Raw genomic sequence first — 15,090 nt, forward strand, 5'->3', positions numbered from 1 at the left:
TGTGTGTGTGTGTGTGTGTGTGTGGGGAAGTGGAAATGTGAAGGGGGTTGGGAACTGGAGAAGCAAGCAGAAAGGATCCCAGGGTAGGTAAAGTGCTGGCTGTCCATTACGGGTTAAAATCCTGACATGATCACACGTAATATAATAATCTATCATAACAAATATAAAATATAATATAATATAGTAATCAATAATAATATGACATTTATTTATTTCGTAGTTTAAATGTACACACCTGAGCTTTTGTTTAAACTCTCCGATGACTTGGATTCAGGATTGTTTATGTTGTTCAGTATCGTATACAGTCAGTCAAAACCTGTGTGCTTTTTAGTCCACAGTTCTTTCTTTATTTGGCTTTTTTATGTTTTTTTAACCTCATTGTATTGAGCTTAATGTGTCACAATACGTGTAAGGATTATTGATTATTTAATAAATCTATCTAATGGGGAAGATGTATGTTTTTTAGAAAGACGTTTTAAATGATCAAGAGCGGACAAGGATGAGAATAATTCAGGTTTCAATGATGTTCCAGTGTTTTTGAATTGTGGAAACTAATTGTAAACCGTTTCAACTAAAAAAAATGCTTCTTTTTATCCTTCTTTCACTCATTGCTTCACAATCTCAAAAGTTTTGACCGCATCGCCCTCTAGTGGCAATATAAATTCATTCAGACACAGATTTTTTTTTTGTATTTTTGTCAACCAAGTCAACCACTTGCATGGTTCAAATTATACCTACAAACCACCATATATCATTTATACAAAATGATTAATTATGCAAATAAATATTTTAAAAAAATTCTGTATGTATATTATGTATTTATACATGTAGGTACAGTAAGTTGCTCTTGGTAGGTCTTGTGAACATATTAAAAAATGCCATAAAGCAAATATGTCATACAGCAAATCAACAGGAATCCACTAGAAACAATATCAATAAGCAATAAACAAAGACACAAAGTCAAAATATGATGTGACAAACCCTTTGCCCAGCATCAGTAATGTCATGTACACTTGACATACAGTTTTAAGTGTCTTGGAGAATATGCCACAGTTCTGTAGACTTGACCTGTAAAATAATAATAATAATAATAATAATAATAATAATAATAATAATAATAATAATAATAATATATATTTCTGTGTATATATGTAAGTATGCTGGTTAATGTATAATAAATGTTTTATAATCTCTAATGCGTTAAATGATTGTATAGAAAATAGAAATGGTGGCCTTTCAAGGTCAAAATGAATTTAAGGAGGAAACAGTATGTATTCCGTAATAAGTATTCAGTTTCAGTAATATTTTTCTTAAGTAAAGTAGTTTAATTATTCAGGTATTTTTCATTCATCCGAAGTTAAATCTAAGAAAACTAAGAGATGTGTTAATGTGAATTTATCCCCATGCCTGTCTAGGTGTTATAACTGCGGTGGCCCAGACCATCATGCCAAAGAATGCCAACTGCCTCCTCAGCCAAAGAAGTGCCATTTTTGCCAAAGCATGTCTCACATGGTAGCCAACTGTCCAATCAAAGCACAGCAGGCATCGCCGGGATCTCAGGGAACCTCCACCTCATTGGCAGGAGAAGAAATCCTTAGCCACACAGCCTCAACACCTGATACCTTGGAGTGAAAGCAGGACAGTGCAACAGGATTACAGTCAGGGATAACACAAGCACCAATCATGCTGCTCTTGGACCTATCTCAGGTTTTTCCTTTTCTTACAGCGTTAATGAATGTTGTCTCTCACTAGCATGACATTATAGTAAAAATCAGTCATTTAGAATAGTGAGAGATTTTCCTTTAAAATACTTCAGTATACTAAAGACTATGTAACCCTGTAGTGTGGATCGAACTTATGCTTTTTGGTCTTAATGCGCTCGGATTCTTCCGGATTTTTCCCACCACTTCAGTTTAATTCACGCAAGATGAAGATCGAGGAAATCGACTGATTCAAGACCGATCGATTTTCATTCATCTTCATTTTGAGGGTAGTAGCAGGGATGTGTTAGTGTGTTGTTTTTTTTTTAGCTAGCGAAGTGTCTTAGATTTGTATGGAAACAATCAAAAACAAACTATGTTTACATATCGCAATAAGCCTGGATGTTTAATCACATTTCTGAAGCACATTTATTTTATTTCATTTTACAGCACCAAAAATCCTAAACCCATTTACTGATTTAATAATATTTACTGTTATACTTGATTTAGAGTGAAGTTTGAATGATCCAAATCTCTCGTCATTTCTGTAAGACGACACTGTCCATGTGTCCCAGTACTGTTCTTAACATGCACTTATCCCCTAACAATCCTTTGCAGCAAGCACAAGGCTTTAGCAGGTAGTGATTTCCTCTATGTCTATTTCTTTTCAGCTATACACACACACAAATGTATATGTATAGATATATAATATGGAAATACAGTATATAAACCCTAACTCAAAAGCCGTCTATCAAACTGTAATCAAACTGTATAGGATTTTTCCTCATTTTTCTAGCATCAGTCCAGAACGTCTACTCCTGTGTGTGTGTGTGTGTGTGTGTGTGTGTGTGTGTGTGTGCAGTCATGTGACCCCTCGTAAAGTGCAGCGTTAAGAGCAGAATTGGTAGATCACTTTATTTTTTGACTATACATTTATAAAAAAGTTAACTTATTGCACTGTCACTTGCCATTTCATTACAGAGAACTAAAGTCAGAGTTGGTGTCGTTAGCTGGTTATATTAAACTTTCAGATCCCAACAAATCAGAGAAGGCATCTACTCATGTTTGTTATATGATAAAAAAAGAGATATGGCTAGTAAAGGAGATTATTTTTTGCTTATTATTCCAGGTTTAGAGTGAATGGTAAGTTTCATCAGAGCTGATTCCTTTTTCATTTTGGACTCTGATGAACATGACCAGCTTCTAATATAAATACTACTTGTAATCTTTGTATAACATGATTATTTATTTGTAGCTCAGGTTTACCTCAGAATTTATGTTGCCAAGGTGGAGAAATTAGTTCTCAATCACAACTAGATTTAGGCTTTAAGAATATTCTTAGATTATTCATTGCAGGTATGAGCTTGAGATCTGTGTATTCGAATATATCAAACGCTCGACTAACTAGACTGAAAAAGCATTTAAAGTGAACCTACATTTCAGCTGAAGATTTTAACCACTGTGACTGCAGTCAGGGAATCGAGAGTTCCTTGTTTGTTAATGTCTCAGGGAAAATCACAAATGTGAGCTTTCTGGAAAGGAAAAAAATAATAAACAAAAAAAAAAAAAGTTACAAAACGTACTTAAAGCCAAAGCAAAATTATAATACAATGTTAATCTGGTATACTGAAATTGGAAAGCCTGGTTACTTAAAAATAAAAATCAAGAAAGTTTTCTGGCTATGTTGAATGTCTAATTGAAGCAAATGGAAAAGTGGACGTGACTGATTTGTGGTATAATCTTGCTGATACTGTATTTTTCCCACTTAACCCGAAGAGCATCCTCAGTTCTACAGAGTGGTGGGAAATCCAAATGGCATTTTAAACCCTTTCTTATGCAGTTTTATGTATTAAAAAAAATATATAGTCTGTATATGATTATTTTAAGTAATATTGTATGTGTGAAAGCTGTAGTCGAGGAGCCTAGTCTTACATTTAGGCATCATAATGTAACGGTTAGCTAAGAATTACTTAGCATCTGAACCATAAACAGACACACGCACAACTGTGCTGCCAAACCAATCACTTCTGAAATGCATGAGACTTGCTCCAGTATTGTATATTGTTCTTGTATATTTCCCCCTACATAATAATATAATTGTTTTATTCTCTATTTGCATGGTAGTTAGGAGTAGAATAGTGCGATGTCATAGCATAGGCAAAGCTTTTTCAGGTAAGAAAGCTGAAAACAAAGCTGCTGATTAGTATTATTCCAGCTCTGTCTTATGCTCTGTCTTACGCTTATCTTTTTTCTTGTTGTGTTTTGGGACTGGGTTGTTTCATCCTTCCTTCCTTCCTTTTTTTATTTTTAAAGAGAAAACAAGGCACGTACCTTGTTCAGAATCTATACAAGTCTACCTCAGGATGTTGAAATATAAGTGGACCTGGACTGAGTCTGCCCCTCTAACCAGTGTAGTGTCCAGTTTAATGTGTAATGTGAAAGGTGTATGTGTGTGTAAGTGCGTGTGTGTGCATGTTATTTAGTTTTTAGTGCTATAATGATTTCAGGTGTCGTGACTTGGAACGCAAGTTCTTTTGCAAGATGTCAGTGGTGTTAGAACAAAAGCTGAAGTGCTGTTAGAAATTCACGCGATAGTTTTGTGTGAACCGTTTAAACTTCGTCTGAACATATTCTTTGGAAAAGTAAGTCAGCATTGCTATGAGAATAAAAAATAAGTTTTCATAAACATTAAAGATATGGATTAGACTAGTATTATTCCTAAACAAACGTCCAGAAAAAATTCATAAATGTCTTCAAATATTTTTACATGTGCCTAGAAAAACTGCACAGTGGGGACTTTTTTAAGCCATCTGAAACCGAGACATTAATACAAACTGTACATTTTGAATTAAAAAGTCTTCTAAATTCATTCGTGTCTTTAATGGCTTCCTTCTGACATTATGTATTATGTAATTTTTTTTTTGAAGCACAAGCTAGGAATCACATCTCATTTATATAATGTTCTTTGTGACTTGGGTTTGTTGTTTTGTACATTTTATGTTGCCGTCAAACCTGTGTATTACAGTCAGTGTTCAGTGAAGATTGAAATAACTATTTTGTATTCAAATGACCAAAGAATGTAGCCATGTTGTGGCAAGCTAGCGGGTTCATTATGGAGCCTCATCTGAATGGCCTCAACAGTCGCCCGAGTACATGGGTTCAGCTGTCAGCTTTATCTTTTTTCAACATATTGTGACAAAGCATGCAAAGAATGTTGTGACCAAGAATGTTTTATTGTGACTATTCACTACTTGCTTTCTAGTGAATAAACATCTATAAACTACACAATTGTTGCATTTTTCTTAAAAAAAAAAAAAAAAAAAGGAATATAATTTCTCTTTTGAATCTCAGCAGAGATGGGAGTAAGTCACACATGTGCAAGTCAGAAGTAAGTCTCAAGTCATGAATGTCAAGTCAAGTCATATTTGTCAAGCAAGTCTCAAGTCTCAAATTTGCAACTTAAGTCTGACTCGAGTCAAGTCATATAAATCTCACTGTAGTTTACTATTCGAAAACAGACAGTATATTGCACCTTGTTGTGCTCATAAATGTCTATATTTGGATTTCTTTGTGAGATTCTACACCAGGCAAGACATAGGACATGGAATATTCATTCTTTTTCACCCATCCTGAATGCCACCGGAGGTGAGAAAGACTTGGATCCCTCCTTCTTCACATGCTCATGCAGGCTGATACCTGCCATTAGAGTAGTTCGTTTTCCTTCGACATACCACAATAATCCACAACTCTGGGTTTGGAGTTGGATTTCCATCCACTCAACATGCCCTTGATTGTTTTCAGTTGGTATTTCCCCTTAAATCAGGCTATACCAAGTGTATAACCAAAACTATGTGGCAACCAATGACTGAATCTCTTAAGCTAAAGATGGGCAAAATTTAGTCTCAGGGTATCTTAAGTCTGTAGCCTTGTGAACCCAAGTTCATGCATTCAGTGATAGAGACATAAGCACTTTTGTACGTCACTCTGGATAAAGGTAAATAGAGGCTGTAAATGCAAAAGTTTGTTGCCTCAGCAGTGAAAATCTCAAGAGCATGTGAGTCTTGAAGTTTTGGGCATATATATAAGAGCTAAATCCTCTTAAACGTACCTGGTTTATACCTTGCACTTAGTTCAGAATATGAGAAAACTCTCCAATAATATGTATTATATACTCTATAAAGTCTAAAATCACACTGATGTGCGCAAATCGACCCTGTAGAATCTGTCTTGTGTGTGCCGGGGTCAATCTTGGCCACCAAAGAAGCCCTGTGTTGGAGTATGTAGGTTTCAGACTCAAAAGCTCAGCATGACCAAAAGGGACCATTTGTATGATGCATTTAGTTCAGTGCAATCTGGTTATTGGAACTGGTTATGTTCCAATGCCCGATTGGGAAGTGCCTGCCATAAACAAGCCATAAGCAACTGGACCATGCTATCTGCCATGCCCTCAAATGCCCTTCGGCGCTCATTGAACTACAATTACAGCAGATCGGTCCTCTTGTCAGACTGATATAACTTACAAATCTATACGCCAGTAGCTTCATCAATGTAAGACCTAATATCAGACATTGATGCGTTGTACCTGGAATGATGTTTTGATAGGGTCATAAGTCATACGCATCACAGCATACCTTTGATAAGGTAGACCTCAGAATTCTATTCAGCTTGCTTGCAGTATTTGTGTAACTCTAGAGTTTGGGGAGTTCTTATAGACCTTTTCTTTCTATATGCTGATATAAGTAGTTCTTATTCTGTGCATCAAAGACAGGATTACCACTGTGTTTCGACATATGATTGGGGATATCACCACAGTCAACTAACTTAATGTTATTTTATTTAACACTCCGCACTCCGCACTTGGCACCAAATGGCACTCTCATTTCACAAATGATAGACCAATCATTCCCAGGCCAGCACTCTTTACAGAGAGACAGGTAAGCTATTTTGATTCTCAACCAATAAAATAATGCAAATCAAAAATAAATTCAAGGTGTGTGGCTAGAAATCCAAACACTTGTTGGAATGTTAATACCTCTGCCACCTCTCCATCCCTACCCACCACTCTCTCTACTTTTTCAGGTGTTTGCTGAGTTTAATAGAAACGCCAGTAAGAATCTTGAGGGAGACTTCTTTGAGGCTCTGGACCAGTACGCCCCACGTTTCATCGAACTTTTCAAAACAAAAAAGGGAACTGTTGGCCAGAAACTCAGGGAGCTGATGCAGTACATGAGCTGGATGGTAAGTATTTTCATTTTATAAATAAATAAAATAAAAGTAAATAAAAATAAAATTTTCCACATAAACGTTATACACATTCATTAATTTCAAATCTAAGGTGTAGGAGTCTAGGTTGAAAAGTCAGTGTCACTGTTCAAGAATGTATAGACCTTGTTGTATCTCCATAGCTTTAGTTTAACCATACCAAATATATTTTGTTTGCTTTATTGTAACAATCCAGTGTGAAAACATATTTAAAGCCATATTTTCTGATAACATTACAACACGAAAAATAAATTTTTTAGAATAGCATAAATTGCAATGCTGAAGAATGTGTGTCTTTGTAGGATACAGCGAGAGACGAGGCCCTAGAATGCATCACTGTTGGTGTGCTGACAGTTGTCAGTGAAGATAGTCCTCATGAGGGTCAAAGCTCAGTGGACCTCCAGCCCATCTTCACTGCCATCATTCTGGAGGGAGGTATTGTCATGGATCATATTAAAAACTTGCCTCAGGCAGTTTGTCTGTTGTTTGGGCTTACATATGCATTGCATTTGGATTACCCAAAATGCATGGCAAATACACTTCATTCAGACTGTGATGCTTGGACTGGGAAAGAAAAAACTCCCACCAAAACTGTTAATTGTGAAGAACAGTCCAGTAGGGGTTCAGCGAAAAAATCGGCAGCTGCCAGCAGGAAGTACCTGCCATTGGCAGCAGCTGGCAGCAGGAAGTAGCTGACGCTGTCTGCTCTCGCTAATAACCGGAAGTCAGCTCTCGCTAATAACCGGAAGTCGGGGGTGGATAAATAAATTATCAATTTATATTTAATTTTAGTACTTATTTTAAATACTTAAATGTGTAATTATGGTTTTAACAAATATAAATCAAGTAACGAAGAAATATAAATCAAGTAACGAAGATCATAGACATAATACAAAAAACAAACATGAAGCTACACTTGAAATTATGAATTTGTACGTGTATAAATATTTTACACATAAATTTAATTTCATTTATACATAATTTATATACATAAACATTCATTAATAAAGTCCTGTCTTATGAGTGTACATGTTTGTCAAATAGTGAAATATATACATACATGAATGCCTATATAATCATATTGTATATTTATTAAATGTACATAAACATTCATTAATAAAGTCCTGTCTAAAAGAAAAAAAAAAACATGGTTTCTTTTCTTTTCATGGAACATGGTCTCATTAAAATGGCCTTTATTAAAAATTATATTTTGCTATCATTTAAGTTCAGTTTTACATTTGTAGTATTTCAATACATTCTTGCCTGTGTTTCATAAAACAACTGTAACTTTTGAAACAGGCTTGATATTTGTTGTTCTGAAATTAGAATGATCAACAACAATTCTAACTAGATTGTAAAGTTCATAGAAAAACTAAGTTGGCTTGAAAAAGCCTAGCCAGACAGTTTGAAAAAGCTTTACAATGTTCTAGCACGGTTTAACATGACTTAAAATGTTTCTAGTGTTAGGGGATAACAGCTTAAAGGCCCCGGACCAGATATGATGAAAGAAGACCAGGAGTCATGAGGTACAATCAAATAAGTAAAGGTTTATTGAATAATTTATTGAAGAACAGGGTCGCAGGCAAGAGAACAAGGTTATAAAAATTCTACACTTATGGATAGATAGGAGGCTAGAAGATTAGTACGCAAAACAATTTCTTTGTTTTTATTACTAATCTTCTACCCTCCTATCTATCCATAAGTGTAGAATGGTTATAACTTCATGAATAGTTAGAAAGAAAGAAAAAGTTTAAGTTAAAGGTTTGTTAGAAAAAAAAAGAAAGATTAGTTAGATTAACTAGGTTTAGATTGGAACTGGTTAATTGAACGGCATTTCATTCTCGAGTAGCTGGCACCAATCACTGCAAAACCCTGGATGGGTGTTTTCCGAGTATAAACCTTGCACTTCTTCTCGTTTTCCTCTTCCAACATAACCTAGAGGATTCATAAGAAAATTGTGACATTAATATCCAAATTACCTTAACAGTACACATGGATGCAGCCACATGAATGACTATTCTTATTGCATTGTGTCATTAAGCAGCTAGCAGTGATCATATTTTCATTCATAATTTATACACCTGGTAAGCAGTTCTTATAAATTTCATTGCAGTGTCAAGGAACACAATATTTTTCTAGAATGACAAGAGAAAGTTAATACATTTTAACTTACAACAAACATGTAAAATGCACGTGTGCTTTGTACAATGCTTACAGATGCCATTGTCCTCAAAATATATGGCATGCTTTACATACTTTGCCTGAAAGTGCTCAGGACTTTCACCCCAGTTGTACAGTATGGACAGATGCCTGTCCCAGAAAAGACTTCATCTCTTCCAAAAGCAAAGGGTATACCTACACATGCAGTGTATACAAGAAAATAACATACTTTAAAAATAGCAACACAAATTCATAGTATATATAAAAAGGTAAAACATTTTAGAAGTCCAATTACATTTTAACCATGGACAGGTGTTTGCATGTTCTGCTCAAATTAACTTCAGTTAGTAAGATTTTGGAAAAAGAAATTGGCTTCTTACCTGCCATAATTGATAGGCAGTTACACAAGAGGTGTAAAACAGTGTACAGAGTTAAAGAAAGGTAGTTCTTAAAAAGAACTGTTTTGTCAAAAAAAAAAAAAAAAAAAAAATTCAATAAATGGTTGGATATCAGACAATCCCCTGAAAAATCAAATGCACAAAAAAAAAACACGATATGGTTAGTGTTGTATGTGTATCATCAAGGCTGAGCTTGTCAATAATTCCAATGAATCAGCATGAGCTTTATTCTAATCAATAGTTTAAGTTAACATGTTAACAAATGCTAATATTTAATGGTAACGTAAGTTAGTATTTGAAGTTAATGATCACCCCTCACAAACCAGGACCACACGGTGCACAAGCTGCGTTTCTACAAATGATTAAATTATTCAAGTAGTCACAAATTCACTGTCTCTAACATAAAAGTTAAAATACAACTTACAGAGCAACAATTATTTATGAATCTGACAATTAATATACAAACACTTACCGAGCCAAATGCCGCCATTACTGAAGATGCTGTCGCTTGACCTCCAGTTAAATGTGATTGGTTGCTACTACGTTGGACGATACTGATTGGCTGCCAATGGCAGGTACTTCCTGCTGCCAATGGCAGGTACTTGCTGCTGCCAATGGCAGGTACTTCCTGCTGCCAATGGCAGGTACTTCCTGCTGCCAATGGCAGGTACTTCCTGCTGCCAGCTGCCGATTTTTCGCTGAACCCCCTCTCGAACAGTCTTCTGGGTTAGAACAGTAAAGAGCCGTCAGCTGTCAGATAGCACTTTGTAAGCTTTGCAGCCATGTTCTCCTGTTATCAGAGAAAGTTTGATGCTTTCATGCAACTGTTCTCGCTTATTTACGATCTCAATTAAAAAAAAGAAAAATTCCATTGAAGTCTGTACCATGTTATGCAGGTATGCTAATGGTGGAAATAGAGTTGTTTGCAAAGAGTTGTTAGTTGTTATTAGATGATAATGTCAGAAAAGAACCTAGCAAAGTTGTCCTGTTTACATTTGTGTTTTGGGAAAACCTTTAATAGTTGTAATGTAGTAAAAATACAAACCCCAAGGTGTGATGTTTTTCTTTGTGTTGGTTTGATCTTTGGACTGTTCAATTTGGGAAACAAAAGCATTTGTTGTACTTTCAGTTTTGATCAGAAATGCACTGATTTTGCATGCACTGAAGTCCTGTAGTTATCAGGTGTTTACCTGTTTAATATTGGGAGACTGTTATTAGCTCACAGAAATGTGGGTTTTTTTAAAAATATTTTTCCATGTCATTTTCTACAGTTAAATCAAACAACAACTTTGTTGTTTAGCTGCTGTTTTGTACTTGAATGTGCATTGAATAAATGTTGTAGCTGAATCAACCCAGTGAGTGTTCTTTTAAAGTATATGTTTGTGGTGTGTTTGCCTTTATTAGATAGTAACAGCAAAAATAGATAAGAAATGGGGGAGAGAAAAGGCCACAGGTTGGACCCAAACCTGGGCAGCTGCAACAAGGACCCATTCAAGGAAATTGTTTATTTTAATTTAAGTGAACGAAAAATGAGTGAGCAGAACTAAAAGTCTTAAGTTGTAGGTATTTAGTAATTCCAAGTGGGGTTAAATTTATATCAAGCAATCCACACAAAATGAAAAAATTAAGTTAACACTAAGCATGTCTATTAAGTTACATGAACATAAAAAATGTGTTAGTGGTACTACTTGATTTAGTACTGCACACTTAAAATAAACAAGCTTTTCTAACTCACTAATCTTAAGCTTACTTTGCTTAATTTTTTTGAGGCAATGAGTTTGCATACTTTCTTCTTTCTAAGTAAGGTCAACTAATTACATTTTACAGTGTACTTTCAAGAGAGCAAGGGTTATTCCCATCCTAAAGAAACCTGCTCTGGGTCCATCAGACATCAGTAACCACAGACCGGTATCACTTCTCTTGTTTCTTTCAAAAATTCTTGAACGCATTGTCTATAATCAACTTTCTGTCTATCTATCTCAGAACAACCTCCAAGATCCCAACCAGTCTGGCTTTAAAGCAGCTCATTCCACAGAGACAGCCCTTTGAATATCTCTGAGATACTACATGTTGCTAGATCAGCCAAACTGTCATCCGTGCTTATCCTCCTTGACCTTTCAGCAGCGTTTGATACGGTCAACCACAAGACTCTCTTGTCCATCTTCAGGAGTCTTGGGATTTGCGGATCAGCTTGGGAATGGTTTGCTTTCTGCCTGGAAGGATGCTCATATCAGGTAACATGGAGGGGAGTGACATCTGCTCCATGCAGTCTCTCCACTGGTGTCCCACCGGGCTCAGTACTTGGTCCTTTTCTTTTCTCCCTGTATACTCACTCTCTTGGTGAAGTTATTTCCTCACATGGGTTCTCTTACCACTGCTCTGCTGATGATGCACAACTTACCTTCTCTTTCCTACCTTCAGATACCACAGCTTCTGATCGGATCTCAGCATGTCTGGCAGAAATATCATCATCAGTTAAAGCACAATCCTAGCAAAACTGAACTGCTGTTCATCCCAGGTGATTCATCCTCAGAGAGATTTAAGTTTGCAACCTTGAATCATAGCCTACTGGTATCAAGCAAACCATTGGCATGTACCCAAGTTTGCCATAGCAAACATTGCAATTTTATCATTATTAGTACATTACTAGGTCAATACAATATTGTTAATAATCGACTGATAATAACAAAAACTATAGCTTTGCACAATTAACTTACAAATATAGCAATAATTTAAGCTCAGATAACATTTGGCTATAGTTGAATTTCAAATTTGTTAATAATTGACTGTTAAAAACAAAATTTCAGCTTACCTCAATATGCTTTTTCAAATTAGACGGTGAGTTTTTGAAAGTCATTAGCTCGTGGTATTTGAGTGCGCATAGCTTACAGCGCACGCACAATGACTTATTTTTCCATCCCACCATTTCAGAAACTTCTGAAGTTGGTTGGTCTTCCTGGCTACCAACTTCCTCGCTGGTGCTGGTGCTTGGTTGTTGAGACATTTCATTTGAGTTTTGAGCCTCTGCCAGACATCTTCGTACATGGCTACGTCTGCGTTGTGTAACCAAACTGGGGTAACTGAAGTGAGACGTGATTTGTGTCATGTGCAGGTGCGATGGATCGTGTACAAACCAATAGGGTGTCAGAATGGTATACGTTTTTACTTCTCATCCAACCACAATCAAATTCACTCTTTCTGGATGGCGCGATTTATCTTGAAAAGTTTATTTTGAATGATGACAAGCAGAAATGAAAACAAGCTGAAATGAAATAGGAGTAACGAGGCTATTTTTAAAATGTGAGGAGTAGAAAGTACAGATAATTGCATGAAAATGTAAGGAGTAGAAGTAAAAAGTCTGCTAAAAAATAATTACTCCATTAAAGTATAGATACTCAAAATTTCTACTTAAGTAAGGTAACAAAGTATTTGTACTTCTTTACTTGATGGATGATGAATGGATGGACTGAAATTATTTGATAAAAATGTTGCAGTGCTCTGACTACTATGGTGTATAACTTTAACACTGTGTACATTTTACATCCGTTTGATGACAATTAAAACATCAAAGTATAACAAAAGATGCATTAATTATTCATTTTTAACATTGTTAACTAAGTATTAGAATAGTTGTATACTATTGGGGCAGTTTAGAGATCTAACTGTGTTAGATAAAAATTCTGTGAAGATGTTGGTCTATATCAGCTTTACTGATGCTGGTAACTTGCTGGTAACATTATATGGATGTAGTCAGATTTACTTTTAAAGTATTAAATATTGTACAGTAATATCATACCTTGTTGACATGAAATGTCCTGCACACTAATGTTGAAGATAAATGTTTAGTGAAAGAGCGCAGTAACAGATGCAGCACATTATGTGGTTCACATACTGCGGTCAGATGTCGCCAGGAAAAAGTCAGAGTTCTGAGATATAAAGTCTAAGATATAAGTCTTAAGTCCTGAACTTCATACCAGGTGACCGTGGAGGAACAGAACAAACATGGGGATGTTAGGGGCATAGAAATGCTGTAACAGAAACTAAATTACTATGAAATTCACAAGATTTATATCAATCTGGCATTTTATATGAACATGTATTTAAAAGATTGGTTTGTTTGTTTATTGTTTCATTTCTATAGTAATGAAGTTTGTTATATTGTGTGAACCCCTGCTGAAGTGGTATCTCCTGTTTGGGGTTGAGTTTGGAGTAGAAGTTGGTCACCTTTAGGAGAAGTAGACATCGTGCGTGTGTGTGGTAAGATGGTCAGTGCAGTGGCTAACTGGCAGCAAAAGAAATGGCAAAACTCTAGAAAAGTCCAAGGAAAATTCTCTTTATTTAGGTGAGCCACCATTTTCGAACAGGTGTGAGAGAAGCCAAAGCAAAATCTCAATTGAAGAGCAAAATTTAACAAAGAAAAATGAATAAATAAAAAAACTATTTAAAGTACAACTCGACACCTAACAAAGCACAAAAGGGAATACATAAATGGTTGGCTACTGTTCCAACAAACATCTTATTTTTTTCTTCAACGTTTCCTTTGTTCTCTTATAATCCTGGTACCCTCCATTCATATTCAAACGGACCAATCATAACACTCCATTTGTTAATCAACAGTATATTTTACACTTCACAAAACTTTTCACTTTACAGGTCACACCAAAATAAAGTCTCCCTGTAATCAAAGGCATTTTCCTTTAACAAATCACCAAAATATCTACATACAAGACATTTTAAATCCATGCATGCTTGATTAGGTGACTCCTCACCTTCAGGATGCTATAAAACTGGTTTCCTGTTCGTGAGCCACTCTCCTTTAGGCATTTCCAGAACCGGTAAGACAAAAACCATTCACATTAATTTACTGATTTCTCTTTACTTTGTATGCTTCATGTTGCTAGCAGTCACCATGGAATGTGCACCTTTCATGTGACTGCTTAAAAAGTAAAACAAATACAAAACTAGATTTGTAAAGTTTGTTGTTACAAACTTTGATGTTGGCTTTGACGAAGCAAGTATTCTCAAAGGCCGGTGCTTTATGGAGGCAAGTGAACATAAGGGACAGTGTTACTTTTAGAAGCAAGCTGCCAAAAAGCTAGGGTGCCAAAACATTTGGAGGCAAGTGGAGACAAGCATGTGACATCATCCGAATACTCATGAAGTTTCCCTCATTGAGTGTTTTGATATGTCACATGTCCATGTTGTGCTAATTTTTGATTTTCACGTGACGTAACGTGACATTTCCAGAATACACGTGAGAGAATTCCCCTCATTGGGCTGAGTGTTTTGATATATGACATGCCCATGTTGTGCTAATTTTTGATTTTTGATTTTTTTTTTCGTCATCAGAATACCTGTGAGGAAGTTCCCCCATTGTTCTGAGTGTTTTTATATATGACATGTCAATGTTGTAAAAAGTTTTTTGATTTTGCATATTTTGGGGGCTGTGCATGTGGCTAGAAAGCCCTAGGAGGAGTTACTCTTGATAAATATTTGTCTAAGCTTAAATAGGAAAACATAATGCTGGCTTCTAGGGGGGCACGGTGGCTTAGTGGTTAGCACGTTTGCCT

General features: G+C 35.7%; 1 protein-coding gene across 1 annotated transcript in view; it reads left to right on the forward strand.

Moving 5' to 3' along the window:
* lin28ab (lin-28 homolog Ab) overlaps positions 1-1,721 on the forward strand; it is an 11,661-nt gene extending 9,940 nt beyond the window's left edge. Inside the window, exon 4 of the mRNA XM_060864872.1 lies at positions 1,416-1,721. Coding sequence (XP_060720855.1) covers positions 1,416-1,632 — 217 coding nt within the window. The 3' untranslated portion in view covers positions 1,633-1,721. The remainder of the gene's footprint in view (positions 1-1,415) is intronic.
* Positions 1,722-15,090: the final 13,369 nt, after the last annotated feature.

The sequence above is a fragment of the Tachysurus vachellii genome, chromosome 3 (assembly GCF_030014155.1).
Source record: "Tachysurus vachellii isolate PV-2020 chromosome 3, HZAU_Pvac_v1, whole genome shotgun sequence".
NCBI lineage: Eukaryota > Metazoa > Chordata > Actinopteri > Siluriformes > Bagridae > Tachysurus > Tachysurus vachellii.